This window comes from Rhinoraja longicauda, chromosome 26 (genome assembly GCF_053455715.1).
Source record: "Rhinoraja longicauda isolate Sanriku21f chromosome 26, sRhiLon1.1, whole genome shotgun sequence".
Taxonomy (NCBI): Eukaryota; Metazoa; Chordata; class Chondrichthyes; order Rajiformes; family Arhynchobatidae; genus Rhinoraja; species Rhinoraja longicauda.
The window spans coordinates 16,857,144-16,879,074 of record NC_135978.1 but is presented as its reverse complement, the minus strand read 5'-3'; the positions used below and the strand labels follow the sequence as shown (position 1 = coordinate 16,879,074).

The window sequence follows — 21,931 nt, the reverse complement described above, 5'->3', positions numbered from 1 at the left end:
ATTGGGCCAACCAAATTAGTAGCAGCGCTGAGGAGGGCAATTCCTGGAATGTATGTGGGATGGTTTTTTAAACCAATATGTATCGACGGCTTCCTTCCCCCGGTCGCTCGCTATCAAGGAAGGGTACTGAAGGACTGTGCTGAACAGCTGGCTGAGGTATTCACCAGGATCTTTAACCTGTCATTATCTCTGGCTACGGTCCCCAAGGGCCTGAAGTCGGCTATCATAGTTCCGGTGCCGAAAAAAGCCAAGATCTCCAACCTGAACGACTACCGCCTGGTTGCCCTAACGCCAATAGTCATGAAGTGCTTTGAGAGGCTGGTCCTCTCACACATCAAATCCAGCATCCCTGACTCACTGGACCCACATCAATTTGCATACAGGGCAAATAGATCCACAGAGGACGCCATCTCTCTGGCTCTTCACACTGTCCTGACTCACCTAGAGAGACAGGGCACGTACGTGAGGATGCTATTCATAGACTATAGCTTCGCCTTCAACACGGTCATCCCCACCAAGCTCATCACCAAACTCCACCAGCTAGGCCTCAGCTCGTCATTATGTGACTGGATCCTGGACTTCCCGCTGGAACGACCGCAGGCAGTGAGAATGGGCCCGCACCTGTACTCCACTATCACCCTGAGTACCGGCACACCACAGGGCTGTGTTCTGAGCCCCATGTTCTACTCCCTCTTCACACATGACTGTGTTCCTGCATTCGACACCAACACCATTGTCAAGTTTGCAGACGACACAACGGTGATCGGGCTTATCACCAACGGGGATGAAACAAACTATAGAGCGGAGGTGCAGAACCTGGCGGACTGGTGCTCGGATAACAACCTGTCACTAAATACCACCAAGACCAAGGAGCTGATCATCAACTTCCGTAGGTCACATAACGGGGAATATGCCCCGATCTCTATCAACGGGGACAGTGTGGAGAGAGTGTCCAGCTTCAAGTTTCCGGGCACTCACATTTCGGAGGACCTAACATGGTCCAATAACACTGCTGTGCTGGTCAAGAAGGCACAACAAAGACTGTTCTACTTAAGAACACTGAAAAAGTCTGGTCTACCCCAACAGCTGCTGACGACCTTCTACCGTTGCACCATAGAGAGCATCCTAACACATGGCATCCCTGTGTGGTACCTCAGCTGCACGGAGGCAGAAAGGAAAGCTCTACAGCGGGTAGTCCATAGAGCTCAGAGGGCCATCGGAACACAGCTACCAGACTTGGAGGGCATCTACAACACACGATGCCTCAGAAAAGCCACCAGCATCCACAAAGACTCTTCACACCCCTGCAACAGTCTGTTCGAACTCCTTCCATCGGGCAGACGATACAAGGCCTTCTACGCCCGCACATCCAGACTCAGGAACAGCTTCATCCCCAGGGCCATAGCTGCTATGAACCAGTCCTGGCCACAACGCATAGATCAACTTGCACTTTACCCTGTCTAAAAATGTTACAATTGTTTCGTTTCGTTCGGTTGCTGTTGTCTAAATTACTTAAATTATTGCATCGTATGGGAGGCGCTTTCCCAATCTCGTTGTACCCCTGGGTACAATGACAATAAAGATATATTGTATTGTATTGTATTGTATTGTAGAAGAACCGACTAGAGGAAAGGCCATCCGAGACTGGGTATTGTGTAATGAGGAAGGATTAGTTAGCGATCATGGTGCAAAGCCCCTTGGGCAACAGTGACCAGAATATGGTGGAATTCTGCATTAGGATGGAGAGTGACACAGTTAATTCCGAGACTAGGGTCCTGAACTTAAAGAAAATGGACTTTGAAGGTATGACACGGGAATTAGCTCGGATGGGCTGGCAATTTATAGGTTGACGATGGAGGTGCAATGGCACAGAATTAAAGACCGCATGGATGAACTCTAAAAATAGTTCATCCCTGTCTGGCAAAAAATAAAATGGGGAAGGCGGCTCAATCGTGAAGTAACGAGGGAAATCAAGAATAGCTAAATCTAAGGAAGAGGCATATAAATTGGCCAGAGGAAGCAGCAAACCAGAGGAATGGGAGAAATTAAAAACTCAACAGAGGAGGACAAAGGGGTTAACTAAGAGGGGGGGGGAGAGCATGAAAGAAAGCTTGTGAGGAATATAAAAACTAACTATAAGCTTCTTTAGATATGTAAAAAGGAAAGTATTAGTGAAGGCAAATGTAGGTCCATTACAATCAGGGGCAGGTGAATTTATAATAGAAACAAGAAATGGCAGATCAGTTAGATGAGTACTTTGGTTCTGTCTTCACAAAGGAAGACACAAACAATCTCTTAGAAATACTAGGAGACCGAGGATCTAGTGGGAGGGAGGAACTGAAGGGAAACCACATTAGTCAGGAAATGGTGTGAGGTAAACTGTTGGGACTGAAGGCAGATAAATTCCCAGGGCCAGATGGTCTGCATCCCAGAGTACTCAAGGAGGTGGCCCTAGAAATCGTGGATGCATTGTTGATCATTTTCAAATGTTCTCTCGACTCTGGCTACTCTCCAGTCCACAGGAACTGATCCAATGTAACTCTACTTTTTAAGAAAGTGAGGGAGAAAGAAAATGGGGAATTATAGACCAGTTAGCCTTACATCGGTAGTGGGGAAGATGCTTGAGTCGATTATTAAAGATGTTATAGCAACACATTTAGAAAGCAGTGACAGGATCTGTCAAAGTCAGCATGGATTTCTGAAGGGGAAGTCATGCATGACTAAATTTTTGAGGATGTAACTAGTAGAATGGATAAGGGAGAGCCAGTGGATGTGGTGTATCTGGACTTCCAAAAAGCCTTTGACAAGGTCCCACACAAGAGATTAGTGTGCAAATTTAGAGCACATGGTATTGAGGGTACGGTATTGACATGGATAGAAAACTAGTTGGCAGAGAAGAAGCAAAGAGTAGGAATTAACGGGTCCTTTTCAGAATGGCAGGCAGTGACTAATGGGGTGCCGCAAGGCTCGGTGCTGGGCCCCCAGTTATTTATTATATATATTAATGATTTAGACGAGGGAATTAAATGTGACATCTCCAAGTTTGCAGATGACACTAAGTTCGGTGGCAGTGTGAGCTGTGAGGAGGATGATATGAGGCTGCAGGGTGACTAGGGTACTTTGGGTGAGTGGGCAGATTCATGGCAGATGCAGTATAATGTGGATAAATGTGAGATTATCCACTTTGGTAGCAAGAACAGGAAGGCAGATTATTATCGGAATTATGTCAGATTAGGAAAAGGGGAGGGGCAACGAGACCTGGGTGCTTGTACATCAGTCACTGAAAGTAATCATGCAGGAACTACAGGCAGTGAAGAAAGCTAATGGCATGGAGGCATTCATTGCAGGAGGATTTGGGTTTAGGAGCAAGGAGGTCCTACTGCAGTTGTAAAAGGCCCTGGAGAGACCGCACCTGGAATATTGTGTGCAATTTTGGTCTCCTAATTTGAGGAAGGACATTAATGCTATTGAGGGAGTGCAGCGTAGGTTCAACAGGTTAATTCTCGGATGGCGGGACTGACATATGATGAAAGAGTGGGTCGACTGGGCTTGTATTCACTGGAACTTAGAAGGATGAGAGGGGATCCTGTAGAAACATTTAAAATTCTTAAAGGATAAGACAGGCTAGATGCAGGAAAAATGTTCCTGATGTTGGGGGAGTCCTGAACCAGAGGCCACATTTTGAGAATAAGGGGTAGGCCATTTAGAACTGAGATGAGAAAAAAATTCTTCATGCAGAGAGTTGAGAATCTGTGGAATTCTTTGCCACAGAAGGCAGTGGAGGCCAATTCACTGGATGTTTTCAAGAGTTAGATTTAGCTCTAGGCGGCTAAAGGAATCAAGGGATATGGGGGGAAAAGCAAGAAAGGGGTACTGATTTTAGATGATCAGCTATGATCATATTGAATGGCAGTGCTGGCTCAAAGGTCTGAATGGCATAATCCTGCACCTATTTTTCTATGTTTCCATGTTCTATGTTTGAGACACGAAACATTGAGGAACTAGGGTAGGCCATTTAGTGGTAGGCCATTTAAGAATAAGGTGTAGACCATTAAGGACTGAGATGAGGTAAAACTTTTTCACCCAGAGAGTTGTGAATCTGTTGGAATAGACAGAAGATGGCAGCAAACACAAGGAATGCAGATGCTGAAATCTTGAGTAAAACACAAAGTGCTGGAGTAAATCAGCATCACCTGTGTATGTAATGGATAGGGGACACTTCGGGTCGGATCCTTCTTCATACTGATTGTAGTGGGTGAGGGAGGAAACAGGACTAACTCTGGGAGTGATAGGTGGATACAGATGAGGAAGGATTGATTGGTGAATGGGTCGAGTAAGTGATATAGGGCAGGGATGAAAAGGAGACACAAAAGCATCAAATAATGGGGAGAAGAGAAATGCAAAGCCAGAGAGGATGGGGCCAATTGGGGGCGGGGAAGGGGCCAGAATAATGGTAGAAATAGGTTTGTTCTCTCTCTCGTTCGTGCTCTCTCTCTCTCTCTCTCTCTCTCTCTCTCTCTCTCTCTCTCTCTCTCTCTCTCTCTCTCTCTCTCTCTCTCTCTCTCTCTCTCTCTCTCTCTCTCTCTCTCTCTCTCTCTCTCTCTCTCTCTCTCTCTATCTCTCTCGCTCTCTCGCTCGCTCTCTCGCTCGTTCTCTCGCTCTCTCTCTCGCTCTCTCTCATCTGCCATTTCTAACTGATCTGCCATTTCTTGTTTCCCATTATAAATTCACCTGCCCCTGATTGTAATGGACCTACATTTGCCTTGACTAATACTTTCCTTTTTACATATCTAAAGAAGCTTATAGTTAGTTTTTATATTCCTCACAAGCTTTCTTTCATGCTCTCCCCCCCTCTTAATTAACCCCTTTGTCCTCCTCTGTTGAGTTTTAAATTTCTCCCATTCCTCTGGTTTGCTGCTTCCTCTGGCCAATTTATATGCCTCATCATTGGATTTAGCTATTCTTGATTTCCCTCGATAGTTCACGATTGAGCCGTCTTCCCCATTTTATTTTTTGGCAGACAGGGATGAACTATTTTTGGAGTTCATCCATGCGGTCTTTAATTCTGTGCCATTGCATCTCCATCGTCAACCTTTTAAGTATAATTTGCCAGCCTATCCTAGCTAATTCCCGTGTCATACCTTCAAAGTCTCTTTTCTTTAAGTTCAGGACCGTAGTCTCGGAATTAACCGTGTCACTCTCCATCCTAATGCAGAATTCCACCATATTCTGGTCACTGTTGCCCAAGGGGCTTTGCACCATGATCGCTAACTAATCCTTCCTCATTACACAATACCCAGTCTCGGATGGCCTTTCCTCTAGTCGATTCTTCTACATATTGGTTTAAAAAAACACCCACATACATTCCAGGAATTCTCCTCCACAGCACTGCTACTAACTTGGTTGGCCCTATCTATATGTGGATTAAAGTCACCCATGATAACTGCTGTACCCTTGCGACACGTATCCCTAATTTCCCGCTTGATGCTATCCCCAACCTCCCTATTGCTGTTTGGTGGTCTGTATACAACTCCAACAAGCGTTTTCTGCCCTTCGCTATTTCGCAGTTCTACCCATACAGATTCTGCAGCATCCAAGCTAATGTCTCTCCTTACTATTGCATTAATCTCCTCTTTAACCAGCAATGCCATCCCACCTCCTCTTCCTCTGTCTATCGTTCCTAAATATTGAATACCCCTGCATGTTTAGCTCCCAGCCTCGGTCACCATGGAGCCACGTCTCCGTAATTCCAACGATATCATATTCCTTAGCGGGGGCTTCCTTCCCCCGGTCTCTCTCCTTCTCACCCCACTCGCTATCTTTATCTTTGCGAATGACGTGTACAGGTTGTTCAGATCCACTTGAATGAATGAATGAATGAATAAATGAATGAATGAATGAATGAGTTTATTGGCCAAGTATGCATATACAAGGAATGTGCCTTGGTGCTCCGATCACAAATGACAACACAAACATACAGTTAACAATTCAGAATAAAGCATAACCACATCAAAACAATAAGGATACAACATTACGGTCTAAACATGTGGGTGAAAATAAACCAGGGCAAAATAACCTTGCACCAGGTTGCCGAGGAAAGGCAGAGCCCGGGGCCCGGGAGGGTAGTTGCCACACTCTTCCACCTCTTCATCAAGTCAAAAGCCAGGGCAAAGACGGTGCAGAACACGGCCAGCACCGGGAACCCGCCAAACACCCTGAGCACCACCTCGGGGAGAGCCCACAACTCCATGTTCCCCGGAGACAACGAGCGGCAAACTAACTGGAGGGAGGGAGGGAGGCGAGGGGACTTCACTGACCACTTCGCTCTCACGCACAGTGACGCCCTGTTATGTGCGGTGGGTGTTGGAGCAGATACAACCACTACATGGTCCTTCGCTTCACAGCCCGTGGTCTCTGATCCCGGGGGCGCGGGCGGGTCTGACCCGGGTCTGGTAACCCCACGTCTTGAACCCAACACTTTCCATGTATCTTTGTCCTCTCGGGAGTCTTCGTCTGTACCCTACTATATCGGAGTTCGTTACATGAAAGTGTGTTGCTGAACCTGTTGCCGATGTATTTGTATTCTCCGAATCAGGACGTATTCCAGTTGAAATTTCCATTCAACGTTTTTGAAAGCTTTTACCTGCAAAATGACGATCCTTCTAATTACCGGAGCACTAAACAAGCTGTAAAATGTTTGGTCACTCGTTTGCATTAGGAGAGCAGTGCACTTCGGTCAGATCATTATGGTCACAGTTGGTGTTGGTTCAGAGGCCGGTGGGGGCCACACTGTTTATTTCAGATTAAATGTGGACTTTGCACATTCTCCAGGCAGTGTAGACAAGGCCAGGAACACATTCTTCACCTCTGTTTGAAATGAGATTAATTCTGGCTGGAGGTGCCATCTGACCACATCATCAATTGCACTACGGTTGCACATTCTTTATTTTATATTTTTATTTAAAAAATACAAGATTACAACCAGCCATTGTGCCATTAGGGTAACACACACCTGAATAACACGACGTGCAAATTAACATGACGTTGAGAATAATTGGTCAAATTTAACGATTTAATTCTAGACACTGATAGGTTTGGTATCAGGGTGTGTTTGAAGTCAGGGTGACAGGGGAGGTGGAAGAAGTTTCTCAATTTAGGTGGGGAAGTGGGTCACATCAAGAGTGCACTGGAACCTAAAGTGGGCACTGTACACAGTGTCCCTAATGGCGATATCTCAGTTGGTGGTGCAGCACCAATCTGAGATGTCCCCACTATTCCTCCCATTAAACCCATCACTTGGAAACAGCCCCACTGCCCCTGGAGTGAGCGAGTATGATAAGATGGAACTATTCTGTACTGTGACGCTGCCAGATTCGTAAGTTTATATAACAAAGGAGTAAAAGTAGGCCATTTGGCCCATCGAGTCTATTCTGCCATTCAATCATGGCTGAGCAATTTCTCACTCAACCACATTCTCCAACCTTCTCCCCACAACACTTGACACCCATACTAATCAAATATTTGTTAATTACCACCTTAAAAATACCCAATAACCTGGCTTCAACAGCCGTCTGTGGCAATGAATTCCACAGATTCGCCAATCTCTGACTAGTTTTCCCTCTATTACATCTCATCTGGTTTTAACACAGAGACGATAGGGGGGTGGACAGAGGGTAATTCCGTATTTAGCTTCCCTGAAGTTTGGCCGTGGCTCGTTTTCCGGGAGAAAGAAGGTGAAGTGTTGGAGCAAGGATGTGAAGAAGATGAAGAGCTCCGTCTTTGCCAGCTGCTCCCCCAAACACACACGGTGACCTGTGGGGTGAGGGCAAGAGTGGTTAGTGACCCGGGAGAGGCACTGGCAGAGTCACATTGACTGAACGGAAATGAGTACCACCACAGTCTAGAGTCCCAATGTCATCCTGCCTTAACCTACCCTGCCTAATCTCTCACAGAAGCACTGCACTCCCAGCCTTTATCAATGTTAAGCAAATGCTCATTCTGCTCACTTTATGTCAACATAAAATGTGCTCTTTCAGCACTGGGCTGACCATCAAGTATTTTAGCATTTCACTAAAATTTAGATGTTACCTAGACCAAGTGGACCCGTTGGGCCCAAACCACTCCTGTATTGGTGCAACACCCCCCTTCTCCCAACCCCCTTTCACCCTATCCCCCCTCGACCTTATCCCCCCTCCCCATCTCTCCCCCCTTCCCACCTCTCCTCCCTAGGAATGCCTCTCCTCCCCCACGTCCTCATCCCCACTCCCCCTTCCCTCTCCCCTCCACTCCTCCTTCCGTCCACCACCCTCCTCCTCCTCCTCTCCTCCCCCTCCACTCCACTCCAAATATAACACCGATTTCAATTAAATTTCTTCCATAGGACCACGGGTCAACGGGAGCCTAGAATTGTCGGACTATCTTGTACCATTTTGGCTGTAGTTCAGGAACAAGTGACAAATGAGAGTTTTAGTTCATAGATTAACTGAACTTTATAAATCCAGGGGGAAGCTCCCCCACTCCCATCACACAGTGCAGAAGATGGAGCTGGATATCCATGATCACAGTTACCTCTTTTAAAACATTCAATAATCTATAAATCCTACATTACCTGCAGAGAATGGGATGAAAGCTTCCGGCTTAACAAACATCCTGTCCGAATTCAGGAAGTGTCCCGGATTAAATTCACGTGGAGTCAACCAAATATCTTCATCATACAAGGCTGAAGTAATGTTTGGAAAGATTGTTGTCCCCTAAAAGTCATTGAAGGAGAGACAAATTAGTCAGCAACAGGACCTGAGAACAATGGGGAGTTGTTGGTCTGTGCCTCTACTGCACAGAGGGAGTCGAACATTCAAGATTAGCTCGAGACCATACCTTGGGAATGGTGTAACCCATGACCTCGGTGTCTCTGTATGTTTCATGAGGCAGGGAAATTGGAACAATATTTCCTAAGCGTTGGGTTTCGTGGATAACTGCGTTAGTGAATGGCATTTCCTCACGGTCTTCCATCTTTGGCTTCCTCCCATTCCCAATGACTCTGTCAATCTCCTCATGGACCTGGGCTGCAGGAACAAAGCAAGAACTCAATTTGAGTTTCAGTTCACCAAAGATACTGGTGTTTTCATTGTCACTCCCTCAAAATGTTCCCAAAAGCATTCCTGTTAAAATAAATTCTGGTATTATAGTGACTATCTTAACCTATGACCTACAGCAGCCAATTTATGCAGAATAAGATCATACAAATGTCATTGGGATGCAAATTTTAATAATGGGTTTTCATGGACTTAAGGTTACAAGACCTGGTGTTGATAATTGAATCATTGCAATCAGTGATTTCGGCACAAAATGAACTGCAATACAGGAGGGCAGCACAGTAGCGCAATGGAAGAGCTGCTGCCTCACACCGCCAGCGATCCAGGTTTGATCCTGACTGTGGGTGCTGTCTCTCTGGAGTTTGTATCTTCTACCTGTGACCGTGTGGGTTTTCTCTGGGTGCTTCGGTTTCCTGCCACATTTCAAAGATGTGCAGGTTTGATTGGCTTCTGTAAAATTGTCCCAAGTGTATAGGGTGCGAATGTGGGATGACATGCAACTTGTGTGAAAAGGTGATCAATGGTCAGTGGAGAATCGGTGGACTGAAGGGCCTGTTATCTTTAAACTCTAGGCTATTTGCAGATACCTTTCCTAATACCCTCCTTCTTCCTCTTGTAAAACTTCTGCACTGCTCCTCCATATCTTGCATCAACACAAGAGCATCCCTGATAATGTGGCAGAGACATTGTTACACTTACACTGTACATCAGGATGGAGCACCATGAAGAGCAAGGCCCAGTTTAGGGTGGTGGAGGTGGTCTCTGTACCTGCAGCAAAAAGGCTCCATAATGTCCCTACCAGGTTGGACTCCAGAAAACTTGTGTTGGGGATATGTTTCGTCTATGATGCAAATGAGAGAACCAGAGTTAAGGTGCAGAATCAAAGGTAGATCATCGGAAGGGTGCTAAAGTCAGTCATCTTGCGTTAAAAGTGCCTTGAAATGGTATTAAAAAATCCTATGGGGCTTCAGCCACAAGATTAGGCAACTCAGATCTTGAGGAAATTTGAGAGGAGACTTGAAGAAGGTCCTTGGGATCAGGATTAGTTAACACTGGGTACTGGGAGGGAAGGGAATCAGGCCACAGCAGAGAGAAATGGATGCATTATGGACCAAATGCAAGGAAATTGGACCAGAAGAGATTGTACAATTGGCAACGTGGACTGTTTCTCTGCTATAAACTCCATGATTAATCTCTGAAAGTCAACATGCAAATAGACAAAGTATTTCAGAAGGTAAAGACATAGAAAGAGGATTTGAGTACAACGAGAGATGTTTTGCTCCATTATATAGGGCCCAGGTGAGACTGCACCTGGGATATTGTTTCTGGCCTCACAATCTAAGGAAGTACAGGAAAACAATACCTAGTGTAGGGCACTGCAATTACCGTCACTTCCCCACCAATGAGGCACCAACATGGGAAAGGATGGGAAACACAACCACATAAAGCACTGTGCCTAGAATACCCCAGTAATCATCACCTACCTTCTCCTGTTGTGTAAAGAAAGCATCAATGAAGTCCCTGGGATCATCTGGATCCCATGATTCTTTGTGCCTTGTGACTATTGTTTGTAAATGTTGAGTGATTTTATTTTGATTTTCAAATATTTTCTGCTGTGGGCCCGGGAGGTGTCGAATAAAGGGCAAGGCATTCGTCATCTGAAACAAAGACAGGATTTAAAATTAAATACATTTTTCTCAATCCTCTGAGATTTCCTAAAATAATGAACAAAAAGTTAGTTTTCACTGTCATGCAGTGAGGGAGGATGTAACGGAAGGTGTGGGTTTATTATAGTCAGTTCTGCCGCATGGGACAGGCCGTGCCCTGTGGTGCCTTCTCTGCCCAGCCGTCACTGGTGGCTGTGGGATGTCCCGGTGAGTCGCTGCCTTTCTTTAACCAAAAATAATTTAATCAATTATTTACAATAATATTTACAGTATGAAATAAATCAAAACAAAACCCATGACAAATCTTTGGAATAAACTACTATACAACCATATCGCCATCCTTATTGAGGATACATTCCACCCCTCGCAGTGCCCAGCGGGTCCGGGAAATCACCCAGCATGCCCGTGGACGGCGTGTAGTCCCTTTCTAAAACCACCGGGGTGTGGACGTATCCCCGGACAAGGGGCAGGCAGCCGGCTCGGGCAGAGCCCTCTTCCGCCTGGCGCCGTGACTGCCTTGGACTGTCTCGTCCAGGTGGTAACAACGGATCAAATCGGTTTCTATACCCTGGTGGGAACGTTGAACAAGGAAAGTAGGGAGCAATGTCCAGTATCAAGAGGTTTCACCAAAACTGTTCAAAACACCCGGGAGAATCGAGTGGCCGGTGGGTTGTATGTGCAGCGATGTCACAATGTGGAAAGCCTTCGTTACATTCTCAATGTCCATGTGTGGACGGGATGTCCGGCAGCAGGGCCGGTCCAGTCATGATCCATGGTAGAGCCTATGTTGGCAGCTGCCATTGCCAGTGACTGAACACCTGGCTCCAGCAGAGGTGCTACTGAACTAAGGTAATCGAGTCACCAAATATTGAGATAATTGGTTCGCCTTTAAAATCAAACACAACTTGAGACCCTGCATCAGGAGTCGGTCAAAGAGCCCTCCTTCGCTCTCTATAGCTCAGACGTCCAGATGTCCCAATCCAATTACTAAGATGAATGTGTAATTGATCTGTTGTATTTCAGATCCCAATATCATTATATCATTGCTTGTCACAGGGTTGTCAGAATGACTACAATGCATTTCCGACCATTCTAACAGATCACTGGATGGCAATCAGTCTTTAAGGTCTTATTTTCTAATATCTGATCCAATATCATCACTTGAAAATATTTCGGGAGAAGTTCCTCCTCGCAAATTTTGGAAAAAAACTGTAGATGCTGGGTCTCTGGAGAATATGCATTGGTGACATTTCAGGTTGGAACCCAAAGGAAATTGATCACTTTGTGGCCAAGTTTGCGTACGATACACAGATAGGTGGAGAGGCAGGTGGTGTTGATGAAACAAGAAGTCTGCAGAAGGACTTGGACATGTTGAGATAGTTGGCAAAGAAGTGGTGTAACAAAGTTTACGGTCATGCACTTTGGTCGAATGTTTAAAGGTTTAGACTAATTTCTTAAGAAAGAAAGGATTCAGAAATCGGAAGTGCAAAGGAACTTGGGCGTGTCGGTGCAGGATTCCCAAAAGGTTAATTTGCAGGTTGAGTTAGTGGTAAGGAAGGCAAATGCAATTTTAGCATTCATTTTGAGAGGACTAGAATATAAAAGCAAGGATGGAAAGTCGAGTCAGGCACTGGTTCGGACCTCATTTGGAATATTGTGTGCAGTTTTGAGCCCCATATCTGAAGAAGGACCTGCGGGCTTCCATACATTTCGACTTCCTTTCAAACATATTCCAAACTTCTGGACTCGATATCAATCTCAACAACTTCACATAACTTGCATCGTCTGTTTATATCAGAACCGTCCAGTTCTGCCACAAGTTACCCATCTATAATATTTACTCAGTTATTTTCTCTCTACTATCACCAGCTGGAATATATTTGAGACTGATCAATCGGCAGAGCACTACATTGCGTACAAGTGGTAGATCGTCAAATGAACAACTTGCCTTACCTGGCCCCAAAATCCACCTTCCAATACAATGCTTTCTTCAAGTATGTGCAAACATCCAAGGAACCATTCGTCATGATACTCAAAACGATCTCCGAAGATAATCGAACAGATAATATTTGAGTTTGCATAAGTTAACGGGATGTGAGGATCAAAAGGGCTTCCTGAATGGATGTGTGGAGCAAATTAGATTTTTTTTCCAAAGTTAAGATCATACAAACAATAGAAATTGTCAAGAAATAGACTGCAGCGAAGTGTGAAATTAACCGCAGGAAAGAAATCTAATGGGATGTTGACTTTCATTGCGAGAGGATTTGAGTTTAGGAGCAAGCAGGTCCCACTGCAGTTGTACAGGGCTCTGGTGAGACCACACCTGGTGTATTGTGTGCAGTTTTGGACTCCTAATTTGAGGAAGGACATTCTTACTATTGAGGGAGTGCAGCGTAGGTTCACCAGGTTAATTCCGGGGATGGGGGGACTGACATATGATGAAAGTATGGGTCGACTGGGCTTGTATTCACTGGAAATTAGAAGGATGAGAGGGGATCGTGTAGAAACATAAAATTCTTAAGGGATTGGGCAGGCAAGATGCAGGAAAAATGACCCTGTGTTGGGGGAGTCCAGAACCAGAAGTCATAGTTTAAGAATAAAGGGTAGGCCATTTTGGACTGAGATGAGGAATTCTCTGCCACAATATGCCAATTCACTGGATGTTTTCAAGAGATCGTTAGATTTAGCTCTGAGGGCTAACAGAATCAAGGGATATGGGGTAAAAGCAGGAACGGGGTACTGATTTTGGATGATCAGCCATGATCATATTGATGATGATAGCTCAAAGGGCCAAATGGCTTACTCCTGCACCTATTTTCTATGTTTCTAAGTAGTGCAACAATAAAAATAAGGCAATGGCTTCCACAGGATTAACTCACCTTGTTCACCTTCAAATGCCTGGTTTAAAAATCCAGCCTCTTCCACAATTCGCAATTCAAGAGACTTCTTTCCAAGCCCAAAATTTTTCAGCGTCAAAAGTGCAAATTTTCTCTGCGCTTTCCACCAGGGACCATACTTTGCTAGAACAATACCTGCATGGAGGTAGCAGGAATATAGTTACATTCATAGACAGACACACAATGCTGGAGCATCTCAGTGGGTCAGGCAGCATCCCTACAGAACATGAGAATGTTGTTTCATTCATGTTGGTTTCAGCCTGTCCGTAGATTCGAGCCTGTGGAAATTGGAGGAATAATGCCGGCCCTCTTTGTGGTGGGGGTCAGTCACAGTATTCCTACAATCCTCTTTCTCATTGCATTTAATTGTGTTAATATTCTGCTCCATGAGACAGGATTAAGCAATCTATAGGATTTTCAGTGACAAAAAGATAGGAATGTGGCACTGATCAACCTGCTGGGTCCCAAAGGGCTTGCATTGGCAATTCCACCTCAAAATCCCCCCTGGACCTGAGATGGAGCCTAGGCTGCTCTGTAAGGCAGGGGAGATAATTACTGGCCCCCTGACAAAGATTTTTAAATCTTTACAGTCCATACAAGAGGTGCCATATGACTGGGTGACAGCAAATGTGGTTTCTTTATTCCAAAGTATTAAGCCAAGTAATTACATCCAGTGAGTCTCACAGCAGTGGTAGAGAAGTTATTGGGGGGAAAAACTATGAGGGACAAGATTAGTTTAGTTTAGTTTAGTTTATTGTCACGTCTCACAAGATACAGTGAAAAACTTTTGTTGCGTACTAACCAGTCAGCGGAAAGACAATACATCGGCAACAGACTAATGTTGTAAACTGTTATTGGGAGCACTGGCTATAAGATGTCCCAGGACTTAGTTGACCTGGGAGATGGAATCAGGACGACAATAGGGAAATTTAGAAGAATGAGAGGGGATCTTATAGAAACATATAAAATTCTTAAGTGGTTGGACATGCAAAATGCAGAAAAATGTTCCCGATGGTGGAGGAGTACAGAACCGGGGGTCACAGTTTAAAAATAAGGGGTAGGCCATTTATGACTGAGATGAGGAAAAACCCAGAGAGTTGTGAATCGGTGGAATTGCCTGCCACAGAAAGCAATGGATGTTTTCAACAGTGAGTTAGATTTAGCTCTTAGGGCTAACGGAATCAAGGGATATGGGGGGAAAAGCGGGAAGGGGTTACTGATTTTGAATGATATGATTTTGAGTGATCATATTGAATGACGCTGCTGGCTCGAAAAGCCTAATGACCTATTCCTGCACCTATTTTACGTTTCTATCCAGTGGACCTGCATTCCAAGTATCAGGCTTATCCAGGATTCCCCATCAGCATTCCCCATCCACCACCATGTAAGTAATGTTTCCCCTTCCCATGGAGGCTGCACCTGTCTTCTCAAGGTGCTCTGGCAGGCGTTTCCCGGGACACTCAGACGGTTGAATCTGACAATTCCTGGTCCCTCTGAGCCTGGTGCCCAGCACTGTGTCTGGAGCCCACTTCACACTCACCTTCTCCAAACCGCTTAAAGATCTTTTCATATACGGGGAGTTCTGGCCGGTCCGCAAAATCTTCAGATTTCTTCACCAGCGCCTCTTTCAGGGCCTTGTAGCCGCTCAACACCACCACGTTTGTCCACCCAAAGTCTAAGCTCATCACATCGCCGTACTTCTTCCGCAGCTTAAAGTGGAGGAGACGGGAGAAAGCACGAGGCTGTCATTGTAACTCGCTCACGGAGGCCAAATGCAACATTGAACAAAGACAGAACAGTCGCAAAGTTCTCACTAGTGCACTAGTTTATTCTGTGCCCCTGCGGCCATTAGCGCTGGGATGCCGTGAGCAATGAGGTGAATTACTCGTGCCATTGATTCCCCGGCTGTTATACTTACTTATCCAGTCACGGATGGACAGATGCCGAGCCGCCCCACAAAAGCCTGGCTACACAGCTGAAACACGGGGAGCATACAAGGGATAAACGCAAATGCAGGCCACAATGCGACCTCATTGCCGATAGATACCCTTCTGTATTAATCATCGTTTCGACACTGATTTCATCTGGGGACTTCTCCACTCCCTCATCTGAGACAGAGTAACACACTTTTTGTACAGAATCCATCGTGGTGGATTAACTCAGTGGGGCGGGCAGCATCTGTGGAGGGAGTGGACAGGTGACGTTTCGGGTCGGGACCCTTCTTCAGACTGATTGTAGTGGGGTGGTGGTTGGGGGTGGGGGGGGGGAGGAAGAAAGCTGGATAAGAGGTGAAAGAGTGTCAAAGCCAGGCAAGTGATAGGTGGGTACAGGTGAAGGGGGTTGATTTGCTGATGAATAGTAAATGACAAAAGTTAGCAATGGAAAGGATCTATTCCACTTTCTCACCCACCCACACACCCAAATCCCTCCATCTGCCTTTACTCCTCTTGACACTCTTTTGTTTCTTTCTCATATCTAACTTTGTCATTTACTCCACCCATCAGACCCGCTGACTCGGTGAGTAACGGGATGTTACCATCCATGCAGTAAGATGGTCCAGATTAAAGTGAAGAGCTTCAGAAAGTGTAAATACAATTTCGTTTAGTTTAGAGACACAGCATGGAAACGTGCCCTCCTATTCATGCCGACCGTTCACACTAATTCTATGTGATTCCACTTTCTCTCAACCACACCCGATACACGAGGGGCAATTTACAGAGTCCAATTATCCTGCAAAACTGCAAGTCATCGGAGTGTGGGAGGAAACTGGAACACCCGGAGGAAACCAACATCGTGGTTGGGAATCTGCGCCACCTCAAACTTGTTATGTTTAACATGCAAGCGAATAATGCAACAATATGATTGTCACAGTTTCACAGCCCACCGTTCATTTATCAGGGGTTTTGCAATTGGATCATCATCTCCATGGCACTATCAAAGCTACTTTTGAGGAACTCTATCAGTGCCCGAATTTACTGATTTAAGTTTACTTTTGTTGGCGATATTACAGGGCAGAAACACTGACAAAGCACTGGTTAAACGGGGTTGCACACCATTTCAATGAACAGTTGTAATTTTCTTTAATTAATAGACAATAGACAATAGGTGCAGGAGGAGGCCATTCGGCCCATCGAGCCAGCACCGCCATTCAAAGTGATCATGGCTTTCAGTCCTTTAACCTCAGCGATCGAATATTCACTACATTTCGAAACCTTTAGAAGCTATTAAATTGTCCAAGGTTTAAAAAGAAAAACAGATGTTAGGAACCAAAACACTTAAACGTACATGAAAACACAGAATTGGCTCTGCTTTGAAATGTGAGGCTGTTCATGGTGTTTAAAATGATTTCCCCGCTGCCGGTCACTATGTGGAGTTTAGCCACACAGCAGAGGCTGGGAAGCGGTGTTAAACTGATACACTGGGGGAACTGCAGGTGCTGGAATCTCGAGTAAATAACAAAGTCCTGGAGTAACTTAGAGGTCAGACAACATCCGTGGAGGGGAGAGATGGGGACTTTCCTTCCATTGTTGTTCAATGCCCAGCGCTGGATGTTGGGGCGGCGGTAGAATTGCTGCCTTGCAGCGCCAGAGACCCGGGTTCGATCCCGACGATGGGTGCCCTTCTGTTCATAGTTTGTACATTCTCCCCGTGACCTGCGTGGGTTTTCTCTTCGGTTTCCTCCCACACTCCAAATACGTACAGGTTTGTAAGCTTGGTATGTGTAAATTGTCCGTAGTGAGTGTAGGATAGTGTTAATGTGCAGGGATCGCTGCAGACCGAGTCGGTGTTTCCGCGCCGTCTCTCTAAACTGGATTAAACCCGTGGCTGACTCCTCGGAGAACCCCAAACACACTGGTCTTAAATGACACAAATCTGCCAGCACCCCCCTCCCCCCACACCCCCTCCCCCACCCACGGCTAGGGTAACTAAAGGAATAGAAATATAGTGAGAATGTTTCCACCCAACGATCCCCGCACATTAACACTATCCTACACACACTGGGGACAATTTTTACATTTACCTACATTAACCTACATACCTGTACGTCTTTGGAGTGAAACTGGAGGTAAAAAAGAATGGGAATAAAGGTGACACGATTAATAGGATGGAAACGGGGGTATTCAGACCACTGGGCAATGGCAGAGACAGACCAAGGGTTAAAGGTGAATGGGCCCGGGTATGCGGCCGCTTCCTTCCCACGGTCGGTCTCTCTCTCTCTCTCTCTCTCTCTCTCTCTCTCTCTCTCTCTCTCTCTCTCTCTCTCTCTCTCTCTCTCTCTCTCTCTCTCTCTCTCTCTCTCTCTCTCTCTCTCTCTCTCTCCCTATCTCTCTCTCTCCCTATCTCTCTCTCTCTCTCCCTATCTCCCCACTCGCTGTCTTTACCTTTGCGAATGAGAGGTGCGGGTTGTTCAGATCCACTTGCAGCAGGTTGCCGAGGAAAGGCAGAGCCCGGGGCCCGGGAGGGTAGTTGGCACACTTCTTCCACCTCTTCATCAAGTCAAAGACCAGGGCAAAGACGGTGCAGAACACGGCCAGCACCGGGAACCCGCCAAACACCCTGAGCACCACCTCGGGGAGAGCCCACAACTCCATGTTCCCCGGAGACAACGAGCGGCAAACTAACTGGAGGGAGGCGAGGAAAATTCACTGGGAGACTGACCCGTTCGCTTTCACGCACATTGACGTCCTGACGCGGCTGTTGTGTGCGGTGGGTGTTGGAGCGGATATGAGATCAACCACTACATGGTCCTTCCCTTCACAGCCCGTGGTCTCTGGTCCCGGGGGCGCGGGCGGGTCTGACCCGGGTCCTGTAACCCCACGTCTTGAACCCAACACTTTACATGTATCTTTGTCCTCCCGGGAGTAAGTCTGCACGTTCCTGTATCCGAGTTCGTTACATGAAAGTGTGTTGCTGAACCTGTTGCCGAAGCATTTGTATTCTCCGCATCGGGACGTATTCCAGTTGAAAATTCCACTCAAAGTTGTTGCATGCTTGTACCTGCAAAAATGACTATCGTTCAAATTACCGCAGCACTAAACAAGCTGTAAAATGTTTGGTCACTCGTTTGCATTGTGTCAGATCATAATGGTCACTGTTGGTGTTGGTTCATTGGCAGGTGGGGGCCATAATGTTTATTTCAGATTAAATGTGGACTTTGCACATCCTCCAGGCAGTGTAGACAAGGCCAGGAACACACTCTTCACCTCTGTTTGAAATTAGATTAATTCTGGCTGGAAGTGCCATCTGACCACATCATCAATTGCACGACGGTTGCACATTCTTTATTTATTTTTTTTATTAAAAAAATACAAGATTACAACCAAACATTGTGCCATTAGGCTAACACACACCTGAATAACACGACGTGCAAATTAACATGACGTTGAGAATAATTGGTCAAATTTAACGATTTAATTCTAGACACTTTGATAGGTTTGGTATCAGGGTGTGTTTGGGGTCAGGGTGACAGGGGAGGTGGAACAAGGTTCTCTATTTAGGTGGGGAAGTGGGTCACATCACGGGTGCACTGGAACCTAACGTGGGCACTGTACACAGTGTCCCAAATGGCGATATCTCAGTTGGTGGTGCAGCACCAATCTGAGATGTCCCCACTATTCCTCCCTTTAAACCCGTCACTTGGAAACAGCCTCCCCTGCCCCTGGAGTGAGTGAGTATGATAAGATGGAACTATTCTGTACTGTGACGCTGCCAGATTCGTAAGTTTATATATCAAAGGAGTAAAAGTAGGCCATTTGGCCCATCGAGTCTATTCTGCTATTCAATCATGGCTGAGCAATTTCTCACTCAACCACATTCTCCAACCTTCTCCCCACAACCCTTGACACCCATACTAATCAAATATCTGTTAATTACTAGACCAAGTGGATCCGTTGGGCCCAAACCACTCCTGTATTGGTGCAGGACCCTCTCCCCCCTCTCCCTACCCCCTTCCACCCTATCCCCCCTCGACCTTATCCCCCCTCCCCATTTCTCCCCCCCTCCCCAACTCTCCTCCCTAGGAATGCCTCCCCTCCCCACTTCCTCTTCCCCCACTTCCCCTCCCCTCTCCACTCCACTCCTCCTTCCCTCCACCACCCTCCTCCTCCTCTCCTCCTCCTCCACTCCCTCCCTCTCCTCCCCTCCCCTCCCTCCTCCCCCCTCCGCCCCCGGGAACAACCCGTGGTTGTCGTACCAACCCACCTCCCGGCTGCCATTGGTGGAGTGGGGGAGGGGGGAGGGGAGGAGAGTCCTGTCCTGTCCCGTCCCGGTGCGGGGATATTCAGTGGTAGACGGCGGTGGCTCTCCCACTGGTGCTCAGCTGCTGGACTTGGTGGCATGGGAAAGGCCCTGAGCCGGCCGGGGAGAAAAGAAGGGCTGGGGGAGACAAGGGCAGGCCCAGCGCCAGACCCATGGGGCCAAGCCCTGGTCAACGGGCCCCATCTGCGAAGACATGGACGTGTTTGTTCTGCGCATGCGCGGATGCGGTGGCCATCTTAGGCAAGTGCCAGATCAACGGAACTCCGACTGCGCATGCGCTTTTTTTTAAACCTTAAAATGTGAATAACTTTAAAAATCTAACACCGATTTCAATTAAATTTCTTCCATAGGACCACGGGTCAACGGGAGCCTAGAATTGTCAACTATCTTGTACCGTTTTGGCTGTATTTCAGGAACAAGTGAAACAAACGAGAGTTTTAGTTTATAGATGAACTGAACTTTATAAATCCAGGAGGAAGCCCCCCCACTCCCTTCACACAGTGCAGAAGATGGAGCTGGATATCCATGATCACAGTTACCTCTTTTAATACATTCAATAATCTATAAATCCTACATTACCTGCAGAGAATAGGATGAAAGCTTCCGGCTTCACAAACATCCTGTCCGAATTCAGGAAGTGTCCCGGATTAAATTCACGTGGAGTCAACCAAACAGCTTCATCATACAAGGCTGAGGTAATGTTTGGAAAGATTGTTGTTCCCTAAAAGTCATTTAAGGAGAGAAAAATTAGTCAGCAACAGGACCTGAGAACAATGGGGAGTTGTTGGTCTGAGCATCTACTGCACAGAGGGAGTCGAACATTCAAGATTAGCTCTAGATCGTACCTTGGGAATGGTGTAACCCATGACCTCGGTGTCTCTGTATGTTTCATGAGGCAGGGAAATTGGAACAATATTTCCTAAGCGTTGGGTTTCGTGGATAACTGCGTTAGTGAATGGCATTTCCTCACGGTCTTCCAACTTTGGCTTCCTCCCATTCCCAATGACTCTGTCAATCTCCTCGTGGACCTGGGCTGCAGGAACAAAGCAAGAACACATTTTGAGTTTCAGTTCTCCAAAGATACTGGTGTTTTCATTGTCACTCCCTCAAAATGTTCCCAAAAGCATTCCTGTTAAAATAAATTCTGGTATTATAGTGACTATCTTAACCTATGACCTACAGCAGCCAATTTATGTAGAATAAGATCATACAAATGTCATTGGGATGCAAATTTTAATAATGGGTTTTCATGAACTTAAGGTTACAAGACCTGGTGTTGATAATTGAATCATTGCAATCAGTGATTTAGGCACAAAATGAACTGCAATACTGGAGGGCAGCACAGTAGCGCAATGGTAGAGCTGCTGCCTCACACCGCCAGCGATCCAGGTTTGATCCTGACTGTGGGTGCTGTCTCTCCGGTGTTTGTATCTTCTCCCTGTGACCGTGTGGGTTTTCTCTGGGTGCTTCGGTTTCCTCCCACATTTCAAAGATGTGCAGCTTTGATTGGCTTCTGTAAAATTGTCCCAAGTGTTTAGGATGCGAAAGTGGGATGACATGTAACTTGTGTGAACAGGTGATCAATGGTCAGTGGAGACTCTGTGGACTGAAGGGCCTGTTATCTTTAAACGCTAGGCTATTTGCAGATACCTTTCCTAATACCCTTCTTCCTCTTTTAAAACTTTTGCTCACCTCTTCCATATCTTGCATCAACACAAGAGCATCCCTGATAATGTGGCAGAGACATCGTTACACTTACACTGTACATCAGGATGGAGCACCATGAAGAGCAAGGCCCAGTTTAGGGTGGTGGAGGTGGTCTCTGTACCTGCAGCAAAAAGGCTCCATAATGTCCCTACCAGGTTGGGCTCCAGAAAACTTGTGTTGGGGATGTGTTTCGTCTATGATGCAAATAAGAGAACCAGAGTTAAGGTGCAGAATCAAAGGTAGATCATCAGAAGGGTGCTAAAGTCAGTCATCTTGCGTTAACAAGTGCCTTAAAATGGTATAATGCACT

At 46.2% G+C, this 21,931-nt stretch overlaps 1 protein-coding gene and 1 pseudogene across 3 annotated transcripts; one reads left to right on the top strand and one right to left on the bottom strand.

Annotated features, from left to right (window-relative positions):
- Positions 1 to 21,931, top strand: part of LOC144606303 (cytochrome P450 2D26-like) — a 53,942-nt pseudogene that overhangs the window by 873 nt on the left and 31,138 nt on the right.
- LOC144606299 (cytochrome P450 2D3-like) lies at positions 5,901 to 20,610 on the bottom strand. Of its 3 annotated transcripts, none has more exons than XM_078422264.1 (9): positions 20,494 to 20,610; positions 15,197 to 15,365; positions 13,639 to 13,791; positions 12,713 to 12,873; positions 10,577 to 10,750; positions 9,792 to 9,933; positions 8,875 to 9,062; positions 8,609 to 8,750; positions 5,901 to 7,812 (listed from the first exon to the last, which is right to left on the bottom strand). In XM_078422264.1, exons 2-9 carry the CDS (start codon positions 15,339 to 15,341, stop codon positions 7,631 to 7,633), a joined length of 1,287 nt encoding a protein of 428 aa, XP_078278390.1. In that variant the 5' UTR covers positions 15,342 to 15,365; positions 20,494 to 20,610; the 3' UTR covers positions 5,901 to 7,630. The 3 variants fall into 3 exon arrangements, with proteins under 3 accessions (XP_078278390.1, XP_078278389.1, XP_078278391.1); XM_078422263.1 differs by lacking the exon at positions 20,494 to 20,610 and adding an exon at positions 18,039 to 18,842; XM_078422265.1 differs by lacking the exon at positions 20,494 to 20,610 and adding an exon at positions 18,316 to 18,321.